General features: G+C 38.2%; 2 protein-coding genes across 2 annotated transcripts; one reads left to right on the top strand and one right to left on the bottom strand.

Annotated features, from left to right (window-relative positions):
- The first annotated feature begins 1,316 nt into the window (after window positions 1–1,316).
- Window positions 1,317–17,260, top strand: LOC309690870 (RCC1 and BTB domain-containing protein 1-like). Its single transcript, XM_082508272.1, has 12 exons — window positions 1,317–1,454; window positions 3,419–3,666; window positions 6,142–6,292; window positions 6,375–6,541; window positions 7,977–8,135; window positions 8,230–8,337; window positions 11,328–11,470; window positions 11,547–11,737; window positions 12,882–13,008; window positions 13,135–13,286; window positions 13,498–13,628; window positions 16,219–17,260. Exons 2-12 carry the CDS (start codon window positions 3,541–3,543, stop codon window positions 16,357–16,359), a joined length of 1,596 nt encoding a protein of 531 aa, XP_082364398.1. The 5' UTR covers window positions 1,317–1,454; window positions 3,419–3,540; the 3' UTR covers window positions 16,360–17,260.
- A 149-nt stretch (window positions 17,261–17,409) lies between these two features.
- On the bottom strand, window positions 17,410–26,862 carry phf11 (PHD finger protein 11). Its single transcript, XM_082508271.1, has 18 exons — window positions 26,612–26,862; window positions 24,733–24,837; window positions 24,512–24,645; window positions 24,344–24,378; window positions 24,163–24,266; window positions 23,402–23,472; window positions 23,235–23,284; window positions 23,067–23,146; window positions 22,955–22,977; window positions 21,757–21,824; window positions 21,579–21,667; window positions 21,443–21,462; window positions 21,093–21,127; window positions 20,943–20,995; window positions 20,515–20,674; window positions 19,032–19,403; window positions 18,870–18,941; window positions 17,410–18,115 (listed from the first exon to the last, which is right to left on the bottom strand). The coding sequence occupies exons 1-18, from the start codon at window positions 26,717–26,719 to the stop codon at window positions 18,039–18,041; spliced, it is 1,656 nt and encodes a 551-aa protein (XP_082364397.1). The 5' UTR covers window positions 26,720–26,862; the 3' UTR covers window positions 17,410–18,038.
- Between the last annotated feature and the right edge of the window lie 365 nt (window positions 26,863–27,227).

The following is a 27,227-nucleotide window of genomic DNA, read 5'->3' as shown; positions in this document are numbered from 1 at the left end:
TTTCAGCAGCTAATTGGATGATATTTATTTGTGGTTCATGGCTGTCTTTCAAGTAATTTTTAGACTTTACTCTGCCACCCTAATGTAGACTATACCAGACTTTTGGCTCTGCTGTACATATTCACAACTGAAAACTAGATTAGAGGAATAAATGCCTCATTTGTGCTGTGAATGTTTCCGTTAGCCGAATCCTTACGTGAGTGTTGATGAACACACTGGCTCACTCAATGATTAACTTGGACAGCAAACACTGAATCTGGATTTCCTGTGGAGTACAAAAAGAAGCAAAATAAGATAAGAGGCCTCCAAATGGAACGTTAATCCTGCTTGACCCAGATCCAAATGCACCAAGTTAACCGCGTGGGGAATTGTTTTGTTTTTTTAGTAAAGTACAAGTATTTTACATAACATGGTGCATTTTGGAAGAATATGTAATCAATAACTCTAAAGAGGCACACAGCAAATCTGAGAATGGATCATCTCTTGAGTGAGGATGCTAACTTCTTTCTTGACCTTTGGAAGAGCAGGCGACTAAAATGTCCACTTAGATCTGAAGGTTTTGGTTGCATTACAAAAGCTTCCTTTGCAGATCCGGGCACTCAGTTGTCTTGAAACTTTAAAAAAAACCTGACAAAGAGGGAGAGACACTCAAAAGTATATTTCAATGATGAGAAAATGCAATCAGAGAAACAACGACCTTTTATTATAGAGAGGTAAGGCAAACTTTATTTTCAGAAGATGTTTTTCCTGCTGATTCTGGTACCTCTGGGTAAAATCTGATTTTTATTTATGTAGTCTGACATAAGCAATGTACATAACTGATGTTTAAGACATTAAAGAATACAGTACTTTAAACTGTGCGTCAGGATTGTTCTTTACACTTCCAAATAACAGACACAAACGCACTACTAGTCTCCCCACCGCATCAAAAAAAAAAAAAAAAAAAACTCCCTGAGTATAAAAATATTAATTCTGAAATTTGGGCTTCAAAAGACCAGATGTCTCCAACTTCAAATCCTAGGTGTTTATTAAGTTCTGGTTATATCCATGTTGCATTTTGGATACGGCATAAAAGAATAACTATCTAACAAAAGTCTTATTTTTCTTAAACCTGACCAAATATTCCTCTATATTCCTCTTCGGCGAATGAATGTGAAATCTAGTGTACTACTTGGCGGTTAACTGCATACTAATCTAGCTGAAAACCACAGCTAGATTTGGTAGGAAAATGCGAGGTGGGGATAGAGGCGAAAGGGAAATATTGGTGAAATCTGCAATCGACTGTGCTGGTCTTAGAATCACGTGACATTATTTTTCTCCTCACTTCCGCAAATAAACGCACTTGAGCACGGCGGCCACGGCAGAAAGTGAAAACGGACTGTCAGCCGTTATGTGCCATGGTGAGGCGGCCAGGAGCAAGCGCCAACGGCCGTAGAAGCGGACCTGCCTAACGGGTGAGTCAACGAGAACGTATTAATGTTGTAGCTTTAAAAAACAAACAAACAATCGAACTGAAATGTGGTTTGTTTGTTTTTTAAAAAAATCTTAAACGCTAGCTGTAGCCAATTAAAAGATAAGTTAGTACCGATTTTCCCGGCGGGTGCGTCAAGTACCAGCTGCATTCACGGTGTGTTATGATGCGTCAGCTGGACTCACTGTGCTGAGTAATCCCTTTGTTAACAATAGCAAACATTAAACAGCAAGCTGTGGTCATGTAACAGTAACTACGAGTGGTTTTAATCATTACACATGATGCAGGTGGGAGGGGGTGGGTATTTACGGGATGACGCCTGTGTTGTGTCAAAAAGGGATTTCCGGCATTTGTCAAAAATAAACAAATAAATAGTCCGTCTTTAAAGTGTTGTAAATGACTTGTCAAGCGTATCTCTTCTGAATGATACCAAGTTAGTTTTAGTCAGAAAGAACATTCATGTCATAAGGTAGACGCTTTTAACAGGGGAAAAAGGCTCTTATATATCCTTTACTTATCCAGGGAGAAAGTCTAACTGACATTTAAAATAGCTTTTTCAAGAAAAAGCTAGCCAAGAGGGCAGCAAAAAAAAAAAAATAGAACATCACAGTTCTTTTGGGATATTTAAAGTCACCTTAAAGGTGCGGAGCAATTGTAATGTGGGTGCATAACACAGAGTCATAAAGATTATTGCAACAAAGGTCATTTCTTTATTTTATATATGACCCCTTTATAAATCCTGTTGATTACAGTCTACCAAAATAAGCAAAGATATTACACTTAAAGTTTTAGTTAGTGTTTAGCACAACACTGATTTAACCGTGTTGTTACCAAACAAAGAACCTCTGTGACCCGGCTTACTACGCTTTTAACACCCATTTTATCAGAAAACCTTAAGACCTTGAGGATCATAAGCTGTCTTTACCCATAACCATATAAGTGAGAGTCAAAACAGCATGTGTGTGTGTGTGATGTCTGTGATGAATATAAAGTAGAAGATTCTCCAAAGCAGAATTATACTTTTTAAAACTGAGTTAGAGTAAGCTACGGGGAAAATAAAAGTAAGGATGCAACGTTACATTTGCCCAGCTCGCAGTGTCATCTGATATCGGTTGTGAAGAGCAAAATGATCATTTTTGTAGCACTTGCTTGAATCTGAGCAAGAAGTAAAGGCTGTACACGTCATAATTCACCTTGCTGCTTCTGTGAGCAGTCACATCACCAATGAACGGTAGTGGCCTAGCTCCACTGGCATCCATATAAACTTAAACAAACAAAGCAATTATACAGAGCACAACATGTAGTGAAATGCTTGTGTCCGAGCTGCGGACAGGCTGTAGACGTAGCCACGCCACTTACATTGATCAGAAAGTTTGTTAACTTGTTGCCTTAGGTCCCAAGACTCGTATGCTCTAAAGATTTCCACTGAACTTAGAGAAAGAGCATTAAACTTTGCAGCTCCTTACTCCTAGAATCAGATGCAGGCCTTTTGGTCTTGCTGAGGTTCCTGGTGCACTGATTCTTTTAAAGAATGTAGCAGATTGTTGATTAGACTCCACCTAAAGTTTTTTTTTCTTTTAAATCTCTGATATGTTTTATTTTGTTTTTTCCACCTAATGCTGACCTCCTCCACTTGCACTGATGTCTCTTTGGACCTCATATTTAAAATTACAATAAAAAGCAATAAAATGTAAATTAAACACTTTGTCATGAAATAACAAGTGAATAGCCTTTATCTGGCCATAAAACTTCTGAATATGTATGAAAATGGCTGTACTTCCAAAACAGCCATTGACTCTTTTTTTTTTTTTTTTTTTTTTTAAACAAGCCAAAAACCCTTGACTTAAACCTGAAGCCCTTTGAATTAAAGCTACACTGAACTAACAATATATTGTGAAAAGATGATTATCTGGAAGACATTACAATTTTGCTTGTGTTTGTGTCCAGTGACTGCAGCGCTGGCAGCCTTGCCTCTTCAGACCTTCCCCCTCTCCCTGTCCCGTGTCCCACCTGTGGATTGAAGTTCATCCTTCTAGCCTGCCGCCCTTGCCACATACTGTGAGGACACCATGGTGGATGTAACCAAGTGGCCCATGTTCAGCCTGATGGGGCCTCAGGAGCTCGCTTCCATACGGAAAGCATGCGTGTTTGGATCATCTGCTAATGAGGCCATCTACATTACCAATGATGATGAGGTGAGGGGTCAGAGGGAAAACGGGGTTGTGGTTGTGTGTTAATCAAGAGCAAGATGACTGAAAGCTTTGAAGCTTGCTTCATGTTGCATAATTGCCTTTAAGCTACATTTCATGTTTACATTATTATAATTTCATTCAGCCTAGTGTGGATTGTTTGAGTGTCCTACCTTGAAAACAGCTGTTGGGTTCAGTTTATAGCGCATTCAACTTTAATCAGTGGTAGAAGAAAACATGCTTACAGTAGGTAATCCACCACAGAGCATGCTTACACTGCATTGCATTTTTTTATGTCAGTGTTATTGTAGCATGATAAACAGAGACTGCCTCTCAGTAGCTGTGTGTTTTAAGCTGTAGTACTCAATATTTCTGACAATAGCTCCAGGGAAAGAACCAGATTTTTCTTCTGGAGACCATAAAGAGAACCAAAAGTTAAAGAATAAATAACAATAATAACAATTTTAAATGTTGTATTGTAACAGCCTGATGTGTAAAGATTGCAGTTGAATGCTAGTGTTGAAAATCAGTTATTTGCCATTTTAAAAAAGCTCAAAACTGTTAAGACTTGCTGAAAAGTATTTATTCACATGATGTAACACAGAACAGCAACAGGTGCCTCAAGGCGCTTCACCTTATATTGTAAGGTAATAAAGACCCTACAATAACTCAGAGAAAACAAAGAAACCCCCAACAATCAGATGACCCCTTTTAGCAAAGGCTTTGTTAAAAAAAAAAAAAAAAGTTTCGGAAAGAAAAGAAGGCAGGCTTTACAGGGATATTCAGTGTATCACGGTTCACAAAGCATTCCCAAGTTCTGCTGTCTGAACACTGAAAAGATGCTCCTGAAAGATGAGAATTATCTTGTAATTTTACAGCCAAAATTACAAAATAAGCTTAAAGGGTTCAAGACAGTTGTTTAAAAGGATGGATCTCTGGTCCTTTCATCCTTTTTTAATTAGTACTAAAACTTGCAGTAGCTACCTAGATGATTTGAATTACTTTGATGTTGTTGGTGTTTTAGCTCAGTGGTTCTCCAGGATTCTGCAACCCAGCTAAGGGGTTTTAAATTTTTTAAAATAAAATTTATATACACAGTTTATACCGTGTTGTGTGTCGTTACCTCTTAAGATGTTGATTCCACTCTTGTGAAAGTGTTCGATTATGGTGATGCAAGGGGATCTTCACTGTGCTTACATATGCTGGATTCTGTCTATCATGGAGCACTGAGATTTATTACAAACCTTAAAGCTTTTAAGAGTCACATGCTGTACATTGCCTGCTTAGGTCGGGTGATCTGCTTTGTCATTTTGAAGACTCAACCACCGATATAGTCTTATTGATAATATCTTGGTCTGTTCCCATCTTACTGACTTACATTGATCACATTGCATAACACACACACCTCTGTTGTTTGTATTGCTGTCTTTCTTGGCAAGGATGTGGTTGTGAGTCATATTCTCCTGGTTAAATAAAGGTTAGCTAACTAACCAACTAAATAAATAAATGAATAAGAAAAAATGTTATTGTTTGGCCAGAAGAAATTCTATGTTAGGCTGCAAAAAATCACTCCTTTTGGTTTGTATCTTGGCACATTATCTAGCTCATAAGCATTAACCCTTGTATGGTGTTCGGGTCTGTGAGACCCGTGTTCAGTTTTTTTCAAAAGAAAAATTAAACAATTAATTATTTTTTCACGTGTAAATGTGTTGTGTCTTTCCACTCACTCCACTTGATTATAACTGATTTATTTATAACATTTTATATAAAAGAAAAACGAGAAGCACATTAATTCATAAATGTGATCTAACAAAGGTAAAGGGAAAAAATTAACCATGTTTGCTGTTCATATGTCTTGTAATTGGGATGAAGTAAACATCTGTTGAGTAATTTAACATAAAATTGTTTGATAGTGTTAATTTGGAAAGCCAAAACTCTAGCGGGTCCACCAGACCCATGAACACTGGCTGTGTAACAAAAATACGAACACCACACAAGGGTTAACAAATATTTGAGTCAGTCTACATTATCAGGTGATGCGAAACCCAAGCCAGCTAAATCAATGTTAAGATTTTAGGAGAAAGGGGGGTCCTTTCCCTGGCTCCTAGAAATGTGAGCACCTCTGCTTTAACACATGCTAAGTGGCTAAATCGTGGTACCACTGTGATAAGAAAAACACTTTTTAGAGGTTTGTGAATGGGAACTTTGTCAAGTGTAAAAAGATTTTTCATACCATTGTAATGAATTTAAGTCAGGAAAGAAAATGCAACTTTCTTTTAAAATGATCTTTTATATTTGTGTTATTGCACAATTAACACACATCTTCCTCTCAGTGTTGCCTGCTGGTGTTGATGTTTCTGTGTTTGTACTCTGACCCGTTCCCTACTCAGCTGACTGGCGCTGTCTGTTTAGCACTCCTTATCACCAATCAACACTGAATTCTTTTTTTCTTTTTTCCTCTCCCCCGACCTCCACACTCAGGTGTTTGTGTTTGGGCTGAACTGCAGTAACTGCCTGGGAACAGGGGACAGCCTGAGCACAATTGTACCCAAAAAACTGGACTTCCTGAGTGGCAGAAAGGTGGTTAGCCTGACTTACGGTAGTGGACCCCACATCCTGCTGGCCACAGAGGGTAGCTTAACAAAAGATGTAATCCTCCTCTTTACAGTTGGATTAAAAAGTGCAGGAGAATGACTAAACTCTTTGTATTTCAGATGGAGAGCTATTTGCCTGGGGCCATAATGGCTACAGCCAACTGGGAAATGGGACAACCAACCAAGGAGTAGCTCCAGTGCTCGTGTCTGCCAACCTGCTCAATAAGAAGGTCACAGAGGTGGCCTGTGGCTCTCACCACTCAATGGCTCTAACTGATACAGGAGAAGTGAGTTTGTAGGAGTTAAAGAAGAGAGACAAAAATAATTCACTTTTACAGCAGATTTACAGAGAGGGAAATACAGACGCCTGTTTGAAACTTTTCTAGTTACACAGGTGACTCTGCTCTGACTAAAGCTGTTACCTAGTTAATGGACCCTAACACTTACCCGTATTCCAGTCACAGCTACATTTGAGCCCCCTGAGTTAAGAACCTAGAAAAATAAGCCCAGCCACAAGGAATGTATTGTGCTTCGAGTTGCTTCACACAGTTAGTGAGCTCCGTTAGATCCTGGCCTGGCTGGTCAAACTTTTTTTTCCCCTGTTTTTAATATGAGGGATGCAGCTATCCTGGTAGCTAGAGAGTCTGTGTATTTTTCTTGTTATACAGCTGATACAATAATCACATTTGGATCTTAATAAATCCATCATTCACTGCTGTGAACATGGCTGACATGTTCTTGCAAATCTTACAAAAAAATTAAACAAACAAAAAAACAGTAATAACCATAAAACATGAGCCAAGTCAGCTCACTCTTTGTACAGTATTTACATTTAAGGGGATATTTTTATATTATTTAGTGTAATATATTTACATGTCATTTTGTTTTACACATACTTTCATAAATGATGTTATTAAAAATAAAATATAAATGCATACGTTTGTAGTACACTAAAAATGAGATAAGGGTAGCATGACATGTTTGCTTTGATTTCAAACATTATGGAGGAGTAGGTAAAAGATTATAGGTATTGATTTGTAAATGACTTAAATAACGCGAATAACTTGAGCTTAATAGAATAGCTTTTTATTGTCACTGTTACAAGAACAATGAAAGGCAGTTTGGCATTTCTCCATGTGTGTGAAGTACACATTAGCGTAAGTATTTACACAATAACAGACAAATTTACATTTACACAAGAAAGATATGTACAAGTTATACATACATGCACATACATACATATATGTGTATATATACATGTATGCATCCGTACATACATACACACACATATTTCCACACATATATAATAGTATACCTCATCTCTGACAGTAACCATGCAGCTCATTCTTTCTCTCTACAGTACTTTCTTTAAAGATGTAACACATTATGGGGTCGGCTTAAAAAAAGATGTGAAATATAAAAGTGAGGTCAGAGATCAAATGTGACATGATATTTGGATGCAAACCATAATGTGATATTTATAATTCCCATATATCATTCCTTGTGTGCCTTTATGTTGTCAGTACAAACAATGTAAGCAGTAAGAACTATCATTTTAAGTAGCTTTATATTACATTGTCACTTTGACCTTAAGATAAATCTGTTGACTCGAAGGAGAAGTGAGAGGGGGTAATAACCTTTTCAAATTATTTTTAAAGTATCTGGCTTTCATAGAGAATTTCATCCTGTTCTTATTCTTAACTTTATCTTTTTGCCCGGCAGGTGTATGCATGGGGTTACAATAACTGTGGTCAAGTGGGCTCAGGCTCCACAGCGAACCAGCCCACACCCCGCAGGGTGTCCAGCTGCCTGCAGAACAAGGTGGCTGTGAGTATCGTCTGTGGTCAGACCTCATCCCTGGCAGTAGTGGACAATGGAGAGGTGATTTTTTTTTTAACTTATCCTGGAGCTTTATGAAACAGTATTGGCTTACTCTCACTGAAGCAGCACTCATGTTCTCTTTTTGTCTCTCTAGGTGTACAGTTGGGGCTATAACGGCAACGGACAACTTGGACTTGGAAACAATGGGAACCAGCTGACCCCCTGTCGACTTGTTGGTCTGCAGGGTTTATGTGTGCAACAGGTGTGAGATTACACACGTCAGGTTACTGTGAAACAATTTGTATGAAGTTTTAAAAAAAAAAAGACATATATTCTAATGTTTTTATATGCCTCAACTACAGCTAGATCCTGATGTTTTTGGGTTGGGCAACTCTTAGGAATGCCTTGAGGGAATTTGGCAAAAACAAGGACTCAGGAATGAACTGATTATAATCACTAGACTTGTTTGTGTCAGAAACTCAATAATCCGTATGCTAATCATAGAAAACAAAAATCCACACATACCAGTATCTAAAATGATATATAATAACATCTCTATCCAAAATATCAAAGATTAGACCTTTTCTTACTGTTTTTTTAAATGCAGAAAAGTACTTTCATAAATAAATTAGTAAATTTTACTATTCCTCCCAAACTGCAGTGAGTTGTTTCTTTCGCTGAAACTAATGAAAATGAATTGCTGTCATATTATCGTGGTGTACAAAAGCAGTTACTACAAAATTCTATAACAAACCAAATGTCAGGAACTTACATCATTTACTAATATATTTCTTCAAATACAGTGGGGCAAAAAAGTATTTAGTCAGCCACCGATTGTGCAAGTTCCCCCACTTAAAATGATGACAGAGGTCAGTAATTTGCACCAGAGGTACACTTCAACTGTGAGAGACAGAATGTGAAAAAAAAATCCATGAATCCACATGGTAGGATTTGTAAAGAATTTATTCGTAAATCAGGGTGGAAAATAAGTATTTGGTCAATAACAAAAATACAACTCAATACTTTGTAACATAACCTTTGTTGGCAATAACAGAGGTCAAACGTTTACTATAGGTCTTTACCAGGTTTGCACACACAGTAGCTGGTATTTTGGCCCATTCCTCCATGCAGATCTTCTCGAGAGCAGTGATGTTTTGGGGCTGTCGCCGAGCAACACGGACTTTCAACTCCCGCCACAGATTTTCTATGGGGTTGAGGTCTGGAGACTGGCTAGGCCACTCCAGGACCTTCAAATGCTTCTTACGGAGCCACTCCTTTGTTGCCCGGGCGGTGTGTTTTGGATCATTGTCATGTTGGAAGACCCAGCCTGGTTTCATCTTCAAAGTTCTCACTGATGGAAGGAGGTTTTGGCTCAAAATCTCACGATACATGGCCCCATTCATTCTGTCCTTAACACGGATCAGTCGTCCTGTCCCCTTGGCAGAAAAACAGCCCCATAGCATGATGTTTCCACCCCCATGCTTCACAGTAGGTATGGTGTTCTTGGGATGCAACTCAGTATTCGTCTTCCTCCAAACACGACGAGTTGAGTTTATACCAAAAAGTTCTACTTTGGTTTCATCTGACCACATGACATTCTCCCAATCCTCTGCTGTATCATCCATGTGCTCTCTGGCAAACTTCAGACGGGCCTGGACATGCACTGGCTTCAGCAGCGGAACACGTCTGGCACTGCGGGATTTGATTCCCTGCCGTTGTAGTGTGTTACTGATGGTGACCTTTGTTACTTTGGTCCCAGCTCTCTGCAGGTCATTCACCAGGTCCCCCCGTGTGGTTCTGGGATCTTTGCTCACCGTTCTCATGATCATTTTGACCCCACGGGATGAGATCTTGCGTGGAGCCCCAGATCGTGGGAGATTATCAGTGGTCTTGTATGTCTTCCATTTTCTGATGATTGCTCCCACAGTTGATTTTTTCACACCAAGCTGCTTGCCTATTGTAGATTCACTCTTCCCAGTCTGGTGCAGGTCTAGAATACTTTTCCTGGTGTCCTTCAAAAGCTCTTTGGTCTTGGCCATGGCGGAGTTTGGAGTCTGACTGTTTGAGGCTGTGGACAGGTGTCTTTTATACAGATGATGAGTTCAAACAGGTGCCATTCATACAGGTAATGAGTGGGGGACAGAAAAGCTTCTTACAGAAGACGTTACAGGTCTGTGAGAGCCAGAGATTTTCCTTGTTTGAGGTGACCAAATACTTATTTTCCACCCTGATTTACGAATAAATTCTTTACAAATCCTACCATGTGAATTCATGGATTTTTTTTTTCACATTCTGTCTCTCACAGTTGAAGTGTACCTCTGGTGCAAATTACTGACCTCAGTCATCATTTTAAGTGGGGGAACTTGCACAATCGGTGGCTGACTAAATACTTTTTTGCCCCACTGTATATACTTAACTAAACTTCAACAGAAAGCAGGATATTGACCTGTTTCTGTTATTTCGCTTGTCTCCAAAATTGTCCTTGTAACTGTTTCAGTCCTTTGACTGTTCATACCGAGGCTGCTGGATTATAGCAGGCTTGGAGCTCTGGATAGTTTTAGCTTTAGCTTCGTTTTATTGGTCTTCCACCGTTGTGTCTTCCTCACTCACAGTGAAGAACTCGTCATGCATGAGTTCTGTACGAACGACTGTTTGTTGCACATGTATGAAAGACTGTACATTTTGGATTACAGTTTATATGTGCTTTTATATTTTATATATTCTTTTGTGCAGAATAAATGGCATAAGTAGCTCTATGTTAGATATGGACATTTATGCAGGGCCTGTGACTTTATTTATTTAAATTGTAGTTGGGTTTATATTCACTTGTTTTTATGTTTTGTTTTTTTTCCCTTAAATGAGCATTCTTTACAGTAATGATTTAAAATCTTAGCACTCCTGTAAAACTACTGCCAGAGTAATTATAAAACACCAGAATTTGAGTGTGATGCTGTATGTTGTCCAAAAAGGAGTGAAGTTCCCAAAATACAATATTTTACACAGGAATCTTTGTATTATTATAGGGTCTACCTTACAATATAAAGCGCCTCGAGGCAACTATTGTTTTGATTTGGTGCTGTATAAATAAAATTGAATTGAAACCACAATTAAGAGGCTGTAATAAGCACATCTGTAGTATAGAATGTATAAAAAATGTTGCTAATAATTTGGAATTATTTTATTTATTGTAGACAAGAGTTTCAAATACTACGTTATATTGAAAATTGTTTGATTTTTTTTCCCCCTCTCTAGATCGTGTCAGGATATGCACACTCCATGGCACTAACGGATGAAGGGTTGCTTTACGCTTGGGGTGCCAACACATATGGACAACTGGGCACTGGCAACAAGAGCAACCAGCTGAGCCCAGTTCAGATTCTGACTGAGAAAGAGAGGTGAGGTAAAGCATCACACATCTAACTCATCCTGTCCCTGCACCACCATCCACTGACTTCTCTGCTCCTTTAACAGAATTGTAGAGATTGCTTCCTGTCACTCCACACACACGTCAGCTGCTAAAACCCAGAGCGGTCAGGTGTACATGTGGGGCCAGTGCAGGGGCCAGTCCATAGTGCTCCCTCACCTGACACACTTTGCCTGCACAGATGATGTCTTTGCCTGCTTTGCCACCCCCTCAGTAATGTGGAGGCTTCTTTCAGTGGGTAAGAGAATGATCTGAAAGAGTCCAAGGATAGCACTAATTATGTAGTATTACTAATTTTTGGATTTCATTCCATTAACCACAAATGTATGGCTATTGATCACTGTTTGTTTTATGAAGCTCTTTTTATTTGATGTGCAATTATAAAATGTATTGACTCCGTCCATAAAAGATAAAAACCTTCCCTTATTTGTCCACTGTTCTCTTCAATGTCATCTTCTTGTGCACCTCTCCTTGGAAGTCTTACATGCCAACTTGTGTCAAACTGACCTTCACTGAAAAGTGAAAGTTGGTTCTTTGGCTATAACGTGGAGACCAAAGAGCAGTTTTCATTTGGAAAGTCCAATCTTGAAGTCAACGCATCTCTGGCTTGTATTACGAAACAAGTTCAGCTCACCCAGGCTTTCATTCCATTATCTGGCTTTCCTTATCCCAACACTTGGAATCAGGCTAAGCGGTCACACAAAGGTGGTTCACAACTAGGTAAAGATGTAATGTAAAAACATTTTAGTTAACAAAAAATACAAATAAAATATAGACTTTTGGAAAAAATGAAATGATGTTGTGAACTTTGAAAACTAAATTTTTAAAGAAAGACTAAAACTAACACTCAAACTAATAAAAACTAAAGTAAACATTTTTAGCTTTCTAAAGTAAAACAGGAAAACTTACTGTGTAGCAGGTTATCTCTACAGTGTAAGCTGGCAATGTATCCTGGAAAGAAGTAAACTGCCTTACATAATACAGAGAACCCAGAGTTAACCCTGAGGTTAGCTGGATAAGACCAAATCCAAATCGCTGTTAAAAATTTTTTTTTATTTTATTTAACTAGAGAACACCTTACAACGTTTTTTGTTGTCCTTGTCCATTTTTTAAAAGTGTAATGCTGGCCTCGAACTAAAAATGAGCATATATTTATCAAAAAGTAATAAAAGTTTCAGTTTCAACATGTGTAATGCTGTCTTTGTCTTGTCTTTGTCTACCAAATATAGGGTTTAAAGGTTCTGAAAATCTTTCAGTGTTTTCTACACAGCTTCCCACCTTTTTGGAAGCGGGATTGGTCTCATTGCTATAGTTGTTATCTTTCTGTTGCCAGAGCTTGAGTGTTGTGGGACCTGTATGTGTGCTGTTTTTTCCCCCTCCAGAACACGATGACTTCTTGACTGTGGCTCAGTCTCTGAAAAAGGAGTTTGACAACCCAGAGACAGCGGATCTCAAGTTCTGTGTTGATGGAAAATACATCTATGTCCACAAAGCAGTTCTCAAGATCAGGTTTGAATTTAACAGCCAAGCTGGTTTATCGGGTTATGGGAGTTATAAACCGTTTAAAAAGAAAACACATTATTGGGGGAAGAAATGGTTCTTGTAACACCTGTGTCTGTATCGTTTGCTGTGCAGGTGTGAACATTTCAGATCAATGTTCCAGTCTCACTGGAACGAAGACATGAAGGAGGTGATTGAAATAGACCAGTTCTCGTACCCTGTGTACCGCTCGTTTCTGGAGTTCCTCTACACAGACAGTGTGGAGTTGCCTCCCGAGGATGCTATTGGTCAGTCTCACATACACTTCACCACATGATCTCTGAGTGATTTCAGTACTACCCATTGACCTAGTATCAGTGATATTAGTAACAACGATATCTATTTGTCATGAGTTTATTACTTTTTTGTATTTTTATTTATTTCTGTGAAAGGGACTTCAACTAAAAGTTCTTGAATATAATCATAATTCCAGTCCTGTGTGGTTCTGTGTGCGCTCAGGGCTCCTGGATCTGGCCACCTCCTACTGTGAGAACCGCCTAAAACGCCTGTGTCAGCACATTATCAAGAGGGGAATCATCGTCGAAAATGCTTTTTCTCTGCTGTCTGCCGCTGTGCGCTATGATGCAGAGGTTAGTCTACCAACTATCAGCTGCATGTGTGATAATATGCAAATGTCCTTGAAAGCTCTTTTTACTTTAACACATGTAAAATTGATATTTTAGATTAAATCATAGAATGCTGGCTCCCTTAGTTCTGTTTTGTGAAAATCTTTGTTTTCTAAATAAGCTTATTCACTCCTACTGAGAATGCAGTAAGAAGGTTGATTTCACTCACAGGCCTGTACAGCCAGTATGATGCTACAGCCAGCAGCCTGTTTTGCATAAATAATGCAAACAAGAGGGAAACTATTAGCCTGTCTGCACAGAGGTAATAGAACGTATTTGTTAGCATAGGTTTCAATTTCAAAGCCAGACATGGCCGTCTGGAACTTTTAATAGGACCTACCAATAAAGTCTGAAATTCATTTTATTATGACTTGTGTGCTGTTAATTACATTTACATTAGCATTAATATGAAATCCTGAAAATGCTCCCACACTTCTTTAATCAGTTAGGCTACAAATTAGACAGAACATAAATGCTAAAGCATCTGGTTTTCCAACAGTAGCTGTCACCGTCACTGTGAGTCACACATATGTGAACCTGACAGACACCACAGGCAGGTGAACCTTATGTGCAGGAAAATGACTCAAATCAGGCAGTGATTCACATTAGGTAGTGATGCTAGCAAGCTTAAACAGTGGGGGGAAAAAGTGGTGGATAAATATAGACAATGAATGTATTTGGGCTGGTATTTAAAGCACTTTCTTAGGCTTACTGACCTCTCAAAAGAATTTTATACTACAAGCCACATTATTAACCATTCACACACACATTGTTATCAAGCTAATTCTTTATATACATTGCTTTGTTGCAATTTGCAGTATGTTGTCCAAGGAAAAGTCAGTGGGAATTGAACTACCCACTTTTTCTTCCCCCAATAATGTGTTTTGTTGTTGTTGTTGTTGTTGTTGTTGTTGTTTTAAAAACAAAATTCTTCAACACAAAAAAAAACCAAATCCAAAAAAGAAAAGAAAATTGTCTCAAAGTTGTGTTTAATCCATCGATGTAACAAATTAATAACGCTGCATAGTTAAATGCAGTGTTAGTAATGATTAATGATGAATTATTCTTAAGTATAGTTAAACTATTAAACTATTACAACCAAAGTTTTTCAAAAAGTTGAAAAACGAGTCTCCAGAGCCTTTTATTGTGCTTTAGTGCTCATCCCAAAAGTTTAATCTTTCTGTACTGCCAGTCACAGTGAAACTGCCTCTGCTTGTAGTGCATGTTTGGTATAATTTTACTATACACTTTTCATAGTTTATACTATTCTGCTATTCAACTGTCGTTTTATTTTACCAATATAAATGTCATAAAGACTGTTCTTCCTTACCAACTTACAGAAAAAATATGTATCAAAATTTTCAGGCCTGTGTAACCTTATAACAATGCAGCCGAGTCTAACTTATTATTTTTATAAATCACTGTTCAAACTTTCAAGAGAAGTGTAGAGGAAAATAAAATACCTGGAAGTTAGACAAAGTTAGGCCACTCAGTAATATGACCCTCACCCTGAAAAGTACAGTGTACTTACTGTTCCTTTGTTTCCAGTAAAAACCTAAATTGCTATCCCCTTAATCATTTGTCCTGTCTTTTAAGTATTTGTGGTTAAATAAAATTTTTTAATTTCAAATAAAATCCACTAAAATTTTGATTCATTTTTTTTTTTCAGCAAGCGTTTGTTGAGCCTAGAGAGTCAATTGTGCTTTTGTGTTTTTGCAAAAATACTAAGCTGCAATATTAAAATGAAGAATTTTTAATTTCATACCTCAGTTCTTCATGTTCTTATGAAGGACTTCATAACTGCATGCATGAATGATTGAAATCTTTCATTCTTGAAGCCCTTTAAAGTAGATTTTGCTCTTGCTGGGGTGAAAAACTTTTTGTTTTTTTGTTTGTTTTTTCAGAACAAATCTGTTTGAGGCAGCAGAGAAAAGATAAAGTAACTTTGTTAAAACATTGACCTTCAAAAAAAAAAAACAGCTAATGAAAACACCCAGCAGTCCTGATTGGTGGATGACCAGCTCCACCTGCTGATCCGCAGCTGCCTCCTTAGCCATTTTCACACATGCACTGCAGCCCTGCTTTGATCTTTTATCCAACAGAAGTGAGAATGCATGACACAGTCAGACTCAACATTAATCTGCTTTTAACCCACCAGCTCAGCAATACAAAGACTATTTGATGTCATATTGTACTGACATGTCAGCAGGGCTACTAATAGTCTGATGCATCCACCACTACAGAGTGGGCATCATGTGTGCTGCCTCCTTCCTCCTGCACCCTTCATGCATCCACTCCGTCTCCCTCACCTAACAACACTAAGTTACATGTAGTGAATAAAACACATCTGATGCAGACTGTTGGCAGCTGTGTGCTACATGAGAAAAAAGCAAACCATGTGTGAGCAACTGGGGCTTAGAACAGTGGAACTGGGAGGATCACCAGGATGCAGGAAGCTGGGTCAGCACTACGAGACACTCAGACTGTCTGTTGTTGGAGCGTTTGACCAAGTTGAAGAACAGTTTATTTATTTGTTCTCTTCTCTGTTACTCAGGACCTTGAAGAATTCTGCTTCAAATTCTGCGTAAATCACCTGACTGAGGTGACTCAGACTGCTGCTTTCTGGCAAATTGACGGTAATCTGCTCAAAGATTTCATTTGTCGAGCCAGTCGCTGCGGAGCCTTCAAAAATTGACCACGTCTCAAGGTACAGATTTGGGCTGATGCAAAACACACGGCTGGACTCCAGGAAGGATTTTGCCTAATACATCGTTACCATCAGATGGAGATTTGCACATAATTTCAGTAGAAATCCTTAGATTTACCATCACTGTTAGATTTGTGGTTCATCTTCTTCCAGATTACTTAAATTACTAAAATCAGAGCTGTAAGGTTGCAGCATTGTTCCATAATGCTGTTACAGTAGCTGTTTCCAACAGTGCCTGACTTTTAACTTACACATTGTGTAAAGTAGGAGCTCAGATTAATGGAGAGACATGACAATGCTTGAACTTATTTGTTTTGAACTAAAACTATTCTTGCCAGTTGCCTGTGACGGCTTTACTATTTCTAGTATTCTGTTTAAGTGACCAAGTTACTTGTAGATTTTGCATGTGTACTTTCAGGATGAGTTTACTTCTCTTTACTATAAGAGGTCATCATAGTTTGGATGTCATTTAGATTGAATGGTTTGAAGTATGAGAATCTAAACTTTTTTTTTTAAATCCTTACAGTATTTAAAGACAGGACACTGAGCCTTAAGCCTTAAAGGCTTGATTAGATCTGTGTAGGTCAACTTCAAGGCTTCCAGTTTTCTGTTTAGATTGTAAGATGGGAACTTGGGTTTAATCTTTACAATTTTTTGCATTTCATTCTTGATTATCAGATTCCATATGTTAGATTGAATTATTATAAGCAGCTAAAGCACCATAATTTATATTTACAGGCAGTTAAACATGCCTGGTTGTCAGTTCACACAAACCAGAAACGTATGAATCCGGTTTAAGGCATGTGACCTTTCTTAGATTTCAGTCTGTATGTTGAAAAGAGAATTTTACAGTATAAGCATTTATAAAGTGGTTTTTGTAACTTCTGCACTACTGCTGTGAATATTTTTGAAAGATATTTGAAACTGAGGGTTATAAAGTGCCAGTTAAATTATCTAACCTATGCAAATAAATAAAAAAACACCTTGATCATCTTATCTGTAAACTTCTCAATGAGACAAAATGGAGAAAGAAAACTGTTTTGTTTTTTTTTGTTTTTTTAAATCATAGTAAAGTCAGAAAAACAGCACATCAGGTTTTTCTTTGGGGTGCCAGTAAACTAGAACATGTTAACACTTTCTGCAAAAATGAAAAATATAAAATGATCAGAGTATGGGGAAAAAAAATATAAAACTGCTCAAGTAACTTAACTTCAAGTGATTAATCCAACACATCTCTGGCATACTGTCATTACCGTCTTAAAACATTTTACTTTTTAAAACTCCTCTTTGATAAATAACATAAGAAAAAACAGACACTATGAACATAGAAATTCCTTAAACATTATATGGTAAACCTTTTTCAGTGTTTTTTTTTTTTTTACAGTTTAAGAATCTTGTGGGATATAGTTTGATATAAATCTTTGTATTGTACAATAATATAGAAAAAAAAGAACAGTCTTGAATTCCAAAAAAACAAACATTTTTAGTAACTCAAATACAGCAAAACAAACAAAAAAAAACTTGAATCATTTCAGTTAATCACTCAGCTAAAATATCATTCATATTAAGGCCTACTCCATATAAAAGTATAAATTTTTTTTATAAAATGTAATCACAGACAAAAGAACCTAGCTTTAATAGCTAACACTCAGTAGCTGCTCATCAGCTCATTTTCTCAGTGCTGAGACGACATCTTTCATCGCTGCCGCTGCCTTCTGCAGTTCCATTTGTTTTTTCTGTAGCTCTGTAACCACAGTGAACTGTCATTTAGTGATTACAATAAAAAAGGAGAAACATCTTTTAAAAATAAAACAACAAAAAGTAAAACGACTTAATAGCAATTATTTCTACAGTATGTTTTTTCCCCCCAAACTTCTGAAATAGTTCCCAAAGAGCTTTTAGCTGGAAAATTGGCATTTCAGTAATGCTGTGCACTGTGTCCTTAATAGATTTGCAGAAACGTGACTAGTGGAGGACAAAAACTGTTGCAGGCTTTAAGGGGAAAAAAACAACCTGCAGAAGATGAACAGTATCTGAAAGTCACATCATTAAGAAAAAAAACCCAATCAAAGACCTGGCAAAGGACTTGAGAGGTGCATCTGGTCCTGCCATATATCTCTGCAAAGTGTCCAGGAGCTCAGTGACACAAACCCCAGTGTCTAATAATCGTGCCCAGATGTCAGATGGTGTCTAATCAGCCACATTAGGACAGAAGTTGGATCAGCCTGTCATTGCAATTTTTAACTTTATTAACTTGATATTTGAATTATGCCCTTATATGGTTGTAGATTTTGGTTTCCACTGACCACTGCTGTTTCATTTTTTTCTCATTGAATTACAGAATATATCAATACACAGTTTCCATGGTATTGTAAATGCTATGAGTATCTATAGGTCATCTGTTGAAACCTCTTGAAATGCTATCAATGAAGCAGACATTAACTTCTGTTAATCGGCCAACTAATACCACACCCCTAGAGCAGTACTGTGTACTTTACCTTCTTGCTGCTTAGCCACAAATTCTGACAATTTTCCAGAAGCTGCCATCACCGACAGTGCAAGATCATATTCTGTGGAGAAAAAAATAAAATTTTCACAATCCCCAGTTTAAAACATTAAAAAAGGTCAGACAGAGTCTCATAAGTGTCATGCACCCTTACCCTCCTGGCTGGCCTGATCTGACTGGATTTTGCTGGAGATATTTTTCATCCCATCAAGGAAGTCAGTGAAGATGGCCTCTGTACATCCTGCTGCATTACAGCTTTTCCAGAAGCTGCTGGAGTCAATTTTGGGCTCTGGACTTGAGGGAAGTGCCACAGGAGAGGAAGAGGAGGAGTTAATGGATACACTGGCGCATTCAGGCGGAGCCAGGGCTGTGGCCGAGCTAGTGCAGGGAGGTGAAGTATGAGACTTCAGGGAGGTGAAGTATGGAGGGGGAGATTTGGACTGGCCAGGAGAGGGAGGGGGTGAGACAGAGGATCCACCGGTGAGTTGACCCGGGGTTTGGACAGCGTTCTGCTTGGGACTGGACCCTAAGAAGAGAGTTAGTTCTATAAGTAATCCCAGCTTTTTATCATTTCAAAACCCTTACTCCTGTCTGATTCTTAAAAAATCTACACATTTCATGCAACAGCAACTTCCTAAGCTTTCTAGATAAGTGTTTGACATGGCACATTTCTTCTTTCTACGTTTTTCAGTGAATGTGTCTTAATAATTTCATTGTGTGCTTTTTCAAACAAAGCTTGCACATAACCTTCACTTTGCGTTTTATAAATGTGAAATACTCTCGTAGCGCGACTTCTTTCTCATTCATAAAAATCATAAAGATTAATCAGCCACAAGATTAAAATCACCTGCCTTAATATTAGATCTGCTTTGTGCCACAGTAACACCTTTGAGCTGTCAAGGCAGGGATTCCACAAGCCCTCAGCAGGTTTCCTGAGGTATCAAGAACTAATATGACAGTAGCAGCTCGTTTAAGCTGCAAGGCAGAGCCTCATGGATGGGTCTCATTTTGTCAGCAGATCCCATAGATGTGCAATTGTGTTAAACTACTTGCTGAGATCATAAACTCACCAAGAAGTGCTTAAAGTTCTAGAAAACAAATTTTATATTCCTCTTTTTTTGCAATCAGGATAGTCCTTTTTACACCACAAAGCTACTTCCTTCTTTTATATATAGCCTATGGCTGTTGTAACTGCAATTCATAGCCATCAAGTCCTTAAACGTCCCATTTTTCAAATTCAAATGCATCAACTTTCAGAGGCAATTCTTGTTCCCTATAGTAGCCCACCCAGACTATACTACGGAAGAGGATTAGGGACACTGGAAAAAAAAAATCTGGGGAAAAAAAAATCTGAGAAAAAAGTCAGACTTTTTCATCAAAATGATGTTTTTTTCAGAATTCTGAGAAAAAAGTCAGAATTCTGACTTTTTTCTCAGAATTCAGGAAAAGAAGAAAAAAGGAAAAAAAAAAGACGTGCCCATTCCCCCCCCCCCCCCCCCCAGTGGCCCTAATCCTCTTCCGTACTATGCAGGTGTCTTTATAGTCAGATAAAAGTTTTGCCTAACTGCTGTGTAATCATTATCAAAGCTCTTTGTTCTTATAAAACATTTGATCAGTCCCAGGAGGAGAAACCTTACCCTCGTGTTCATCTACGACCGGCTCTACATCTGCATTAACCAGAACATCTTCAGGTGGAGCAGATTCAGTCTGAGGTGAGAGTTCACCAGCTGACATTGTAAGTGACTGGGTCTGTATGCAGATCTTTACGGGAAGCAGCAGACTCTCTGACTCAGCATCCTCAGAAGACAAAGAAAACACATCTCATCACACCTCATATGAATCCCATGCAAAAAAGAGGGATTTCCTTTAGTGACAAAATCTATATATATTTCTCTATATCTATATCTATCCATAGATAGAGAGAGAGATAAATAAAGAGAGCGAGAGATATATATAGAAGACCAAATCTTCATAGTTCTAAATTACCAAACATTAAATGTATAACAAAAAAAAGACCATTTATAGCTGCTAAAGACAACGATTAACACAATATCAGAGAACTCACTGATTCTATGATTGTGTCGTCTTCATCATTAAATTCATCCTCAATGCGATTTCCTAAAAGAACCAGACAAGAGGAGTTTGAAAAAATAAATATTTATATCTTTAAAAAAATATTTAGCAAACTATACACACTGAATCAACAACTGCTTACCTGATAAAGACACAGCAGGACTCTTGGTGTCTCTTCTGTAAAGTGGAGAATATAATTTCAAAAAACGACCCTCTGCTGACATTTTTTTACAGACCAAGAAAAGAAAAAGTATGTATGCAAAAGCCCTTTGGGGAAAAACTAAGCTTTCATAGGGGATAATTGCATTCATAACACATGTTTGTGCCTTTTGGTGGTGCTTTGATAGGCTGCAGTTTACTGAAACTTGCAGGTAATTAGCTTTACTGGTTAACTCTGGACAACTTTTCATAATTTTATATACATATAATTTAGAATTACAAATATTAGTGAGACCCCCCTGCAGAAACCCCTCCAAAACTAGCAAAACCTACCTGATAACCTCAGGCACAGTCTGCCATCACGAGAAGAGAAATCAACACGTGACAGGACAAAGATGAGACTTCAAATTATTAGACATATTCAGCATACAGTGATGTTATTGAAGAATTGATGAATGATTAGGCGTACTTCGAGCTCTGGGACGGAGTTTGCATTTTCATCTATATCAGACTCTAATGGGGCGTATATATCCATTGGAGTGTTATTGTCATTGTCAACTATATATATAAGATAAAAGAAAGGGGTTTGTTAGCTAGAGTGATAAGCCCACAGAGGTTACATTTTCTTCCCTTGCAACGGGGTTGACCTGAATTTGAAGAATCGGAGAGTCTCCTCTTCCGGCGAAGCTTAGGTTTCAAGAGGGTCTCCTCCCGCCTGTAACAAAGGTAAGGAATCATCACAGCTGTTTGCAAGGTTTGCACCATTTTTATTGTAACCAACAGGACACAATTTGCTCTTCTCATTTCTTTATATTGTCAAGCAGAAATGTTATTTTGTTGTTTGTTGTTATTTTTTTAAAGTGATCTTGAGCAATAGCTCTCCAGGCTTTCTGAAGTCTTTCAAAGTTTTGGTTGCTTTATCGCTCGTTTCCAGTCCAGTCCTTAAACCTGGGCATTTTCAGATGAATGTTTCTTTTGTTTGTTAAACCCCTTAACACTGATCTATGAATCATTCAAGCTTAAAAAGTGCACTTACCTTAAGGGATAAACCAGTGAACCCATTTGAAATTGTATTTTCAGGCACTTTGTTACTAGCTGCCTGTTGCAAACATCTCACGTCACATCAAGACCTGAGAGATGCATCTGGTCCAGATGATCCATCTATTGTTCACTAAAGCGTCATCAGAAATAGTTTCAGTGTGGCTATCAAAAAGCCATTATTAATGATGCGAAACAGGAAGGAAATTAACAGGTCTTATGGAGTAATGAATTCAAATTGGTAAAATGTTGTCCAGTATGTTTGGAGGAGGTCAGGAGAGAGGGGCAGTCTACACTGATCTGGTGTAGGTCGGTCATAATTTGTGGCTGCATTTCAGCCAGTGGCGTTGGGGATTTTGCCAAAAACGATGGAACATAAATCTAGAAAAGGCAGATTTTCATCCACCATACAATACCACCTGGAAGGTTTCTGATTGGCAAGAAGCCTGGAGAATTATTCCTGTAGAATACATTGACATTTCCAGCTATTCATTCTCTTTTCCTTATCCAATATTGCGGGTCTAAAATGGGCCTATTTCCCATTTCCTAGCAAAATATAAAGAAATGAGCAATGACTTAAGACTATATAGACCCACTTGAGTTCCTGACTTGTTTTGTGGGTGAAAAAAAACAACAACTGGGGTTTTAAGTGTGAAGTTGTTTAAAGTAAGAACGAACGATGGATCGAACTGTACAGACTTTTAAAATGAGTATTTAAGCTACCATATTAGATATAAGGGTGATATTCTAGCCAAAATTCTGAACGTAAAATTATTGTTCAAGACATAGCGAGCATCCCATACTTACTTGTCACAGTCACTCAACTGTCTCTGTTTAAAAAGCAAAGACAAAAAACTGTAAAAATAACAAGCAAACTTGAAAATAGAACTAAAAAACTTTAAGTGACTGTGAACAACACCTTGGAAGAACTACACATTGTACTGTTAGATGAGCTGGAGTCATAGCTGTGTACAGAGGATCCAGCTGCAGTACCTTCTCCTGCCAATTACAAAGCAATTTAGTATTTGGCACAATGGAAAAAATAACGACTTCATAGTAAATGTCAATCTCTCTGAGCAACACTTACCGTCGGTGTTCTTCTTAAGTGACGCAGGAGCATGTTTGTCACAATATGACCTAAAAACACACATCTGCTAATTACAATGTGATACATAAAAATAAAAAAACAGAAAAATTAAACCACAGACAAATAAGTCAAAAAAGGGGGGGAAAAAGATGTTTGTAAATACTCACATAACAATGCTATTAGACAAACTTTCCAAGCTGATATTACCTTCTCTCTTCTCACAGGTTAGGCAACATACCTCATGAAAACAAAACAGATTGGTTATTTATAACAGAGGAGAACGCACACACAAATGCACCACATAGCTCGCAGGTTAATGATGATAATCTCTGGCTCCATTCCACTGGTGGAGGTTTCTTCCTGTTAAAAGGGAGTTTTTCCTTCTCACCGTCACCAAATGCTTGCTTATGTGTTACTGTACACACTTTTACCTTACAATATAAAATACTCTAAAGTGAACGTTGTTGTCCTTTGGTGATACACAAATAAGGCTGAATTGATGATTGATTTTGTAATGGTATCATCAGACTTGTGGTCATGTCTTTGACTGAGTCTGACTCGAGTATGTTCAGCACCCCAACTGCTGATGTAGGAAATCGCACAGACATGCATGTGTAAAGTCTGCGCTTACACTGTTATTTTGCTTAATTCCTCATGGGATCTACTAATTTTGACCCATTTGGTTAACTACAGAAATTAACTGTTCGAGTCTGTGTTTATCAGTTAGTGCATTGTTAGCAAATCTTAGTCAATCAACTACCATCTGTGCATTCTTGCGATCCATGCTACATTGCTTCACATAGCAAAATTTGGCCTTTTGTTGAAATTACTAAAAAAAAAAAAAAAACACACACACAAAAACAACAACAAACCCAAAACTGGGCCTCTCCCCCCCAAAAGTCTGTTTTAGTAAATCCATAAATCTAACCTTAGATGGTCCGGGTGCGTTGGGGTTTGGGGAGTTTTTGAGTTTTTTGGAGGTTCTGGGCTTTTTGGTGGAAGAGGCAAACTCATTTGTGGAAGCGCTTTTTTCTGGTCATGAGAAATAAAAATGAAAATCAAAGTCTGTCATACACTGAATAAATAAAGGATAAAAATTCAAAACTTACGTGTTTGCTGCTCAGAGTGAGATGAGCAGTATATCCTGTTAGAAAAACACATAAAACACATTTTTAGACAACTACAATTGTCCCAAGCAGTGCACAGCAGGAGTTTTTATTTTTAGGATAACTGAATATCTTTTTCGACAGGCAATTAAGCAGATCTGTTAAACTGACACATAGCGCCCATGGTCATCATCTTCAATAGTCGTCGCTCCCTCTTTAAGAGCACACGGGTAATGGTAGGACTTTTTGCAGCGTTTGACTTCACACCCAGCAGTGGCTCCCCTTTTCTTACAGTGGTTACAGGTCTAAAGCAAACAAAGGAGTAAGACATTTAAACATTGCTCCCAGTGCGCGCTATACTTTAAATCACACAATTTCTAATATATATTTACCAGCTTGCTTCCTCGTTTCACCTCATTCAGCACATCCCCCACCGAGAAGCCAAACAGGTCATCGAACTGTGGTGAATCCCGGCAAAAGATGCCAGCAGAAAATAACTGGAAATAACAAACAACACGAAATTCACGTGAAGGACATAAATGAGCATGAAGTAGAAAAACGGTAAATGGACTGGTTCTTATAGAGGGCTTTTCTACTCCACCTTACCACTCAAAGCACTTTATGCAGCATGACTCATTCGCCCAAGCACTTTTCTTCTATGCTTAAGTACTTTCTATCCAACATTGACACTTCAGGGGACACATTGAAGCAATTGGGCCCTGGACTTGGACTGGAGGAACCGCGATTGAACCCAGGGATTGAACCACCAACCTTCAGATTAGTAGATGGCCTGCTCTACCTCCTGAGCTACATCTACCCTAAACTTGTGAGTTCATAAATATGGCATTTGTCCTAAAGCAACTCAAAAGAGGTTAAGGTAATCCAGGTAAGTATGTGTAAATGCATGTGCTTGTGCACGTGTCCCCTCTTGAAGTGTATTTTTTTTTTTTTAAAAAAAGTAATAAAAACATGGCTGTACACTTCGATATAATCAGTTAAAATAATAGATTTGGTTTATTAGACTAAGTAAGCCAATACTTAAAATTCATAAACTAGCCACCAAATGTCATGTTTCCTCGGTTAAGATCCTCTGCTAAGCCTTGAGTGCAGACACCTTGTGCGTGGCTGTGTCTTCAGGCTGAGATCAGGTGACTGACTTGACACTAAGTATACTGCTTTGGCAGAACACTTTGGGTCATTATTCATTCACTCTGAGAAGGGCTGTACAATCACTTTGGCAGCATTTGGCTGAATCTGAGCTGAGACTGTAGCTCTGTACTCTTCACCGTTTATCCTGCCGCGTCTATCGGCAATCCCATCATCAGTAAACACTAGTGCTGGCCATGCTCACAACAAAACATAGATAATGTAGTATGCTTCAGCTCACGATGTGAAGGCTCTTTTGCTGACTTTTTTCTGGCAAAGTCTAATCTGACCTTCATGTTCTTGAGTGTAAACCGCGGTGTGCACCTCGTAAACCGTCTGCATCTCCATTCATGAAGGAGTCTCTAGACAATACTACGCCAACTTACTTGTTTACATGTTATCAAGTTGTTTTTTTTCTCTCAACCAAAGAAAGAATTTGTGTGATCACACACTTTAGTTGTCTTCTGTGGTCTTTCAGGCCTTTTGATGCTGCTGGGCCAAAAAGCGATTGCCTACCAAAAACAGATTTCCAGTATTTGCCAAAAAAAAAAAAAGTATCCCTCATGAATAATATAAAGTCATCTTGAGCCACAAGGTAGAAGCTGCAATCAGTTTTTGGCAAAATGACTTTTCTATATCTTTTATTTGTCCACATAAAAAGTCTCAGTGACACTGACAAAAATAGCTTTAAGAGGATCCAGGAGGACAGCAGAACTACATGGAACCCTTGGAAATCAGTTATGGCAGTGTTTTCCTGCTTTTTAAGAACGTACCACCTTCATCTGTATCCACTGTGATGCCATTAGAAGCATATACGGCACAAACTGTGCCGATTAGTGTTAATCGTCGCATTTTAATGTTACAGCAATTGCAACAGAACTCATCTTTAAACTGCTGGAAAGTTTATATGCATGAATCAATTTGTACGTTTATCAAAGGTGGTAGCCTATAAGGAAATTAAAGGCGTCAGGAAAAATTACTCGTGTGCGTTATTTTTATAACTTTTCCACACTTCTTGTCCACAGTTACGTTGTGGACTTAACCGCTGCACTGAGCGGTGAATCAAGTCCTCGTCGTTACACACGAAATAAAGACGAGGAACAAAAGAAGCGTGCTTGTATTTACCAGGCAGTTCTGGTGAGCCGTGACTTCATCTTTAGTCGACAAGGTTCCGGTAATCTTCGTCTCTTTGGATCGCTGACAAAGTATGCAGGCCACTCTGCTATTGCTCATTTTTTACCGACAAACACACCGCTTCCACTTTTTCTATCAGGCTTGCTCGCATGCGTCCATGTTGAATCAGCGCTGCTGTTCAAAAACGATTTCTTATCTACTTCGCCGCCCATTTCTTTGGGGTTGCCAGGTTCTATCAGAAACATCCTCCTTTCAGTCACCACCGCATGGAAACGCATTTCAATCGACGGAGAGAGAAACTGATGCGAAATTGCGACTAATATCCATCTTCTTTGGATAACTATTTTTAGGTTACCTTCACTTTAATACCCGACAAGAAAAAAAAAACTAACTAACCTTTGGCTGCTCACCAAATAAGATTCATTGTCGGCTTATTATTTCCGGTGAATATAGAGCTATGATATTAATCGATAATAATACAATATTTTGTATTTTTTAAAGTTTTTTAAAAAAAAAAAATTAGTAATAAAAATGTTCTCTGGCTGGGGGAAAAAAGTGGAGGCAAAAGCAACCTACATTGCAACCTATATTAGTCCACATTTCAATG

Source organism: Aulonocara stuartgranti, assembly GCF_965226115.1.
Source record: "Aulonocara stuartgranti genome assembly, chromosome: 16".
Taxonomy (NCBI): domain Eukaryota; kingdom Metazoa; phylum Chordata; class Actinopteri; order Cichliformes; family Cichlidae; genus Aulonocara; species Aulonocara stuartgranti.
This window is presented reverse-complemented; position numbering and strand designations above follow the sequence as displayed.

Bases quoted from the DNA above. Each gene is read 5' to 3' on its own strand.
- LOC309690870 (XM_082508272.1), top strand. From the start codon at position 3,541: ATGGTGGATGTAACCAAGTGGCCCATGTTCAGCCTGATGGGGCCTCAG. The intron at 6,293-6,374 runs GTAGCTTAACAA...TTTGTATTTCAG, and splicing joins CATCCTGCTGGCCACAGAGG to ATGGAGAGCTATTTGCCTGG. The intron at 13,629-16,218 runs GTTAGTCTACCA...TCTGTTACTCAG, and splicing joins CTGTGCGCTATGATGCAGAG to GACCTTGAAGAATTCTGCTT.
- phf11 (XM_082508271.1), bottom strand. From the start codon at position 26,719: ATGAGCAATAGCAGAGTGGCCTGCATACTTTGTCAGCGATCCAAAGAG. The intron at 21,463-21,578 runs GTACGCCTAATC...TCGTGATGGCAG, and splicing joins ACTCCGTCCCAGAGCTCGAA to ACTGTGCCTGAGGTTATCAG. The intron at 21,128-21,442 runs GTAGGTTTTGCT...TCCACTTTACAG, and splicing joins ACTGTGCCTGAGGTTATCAG to AAGAGACACCAAGAGTCCTG.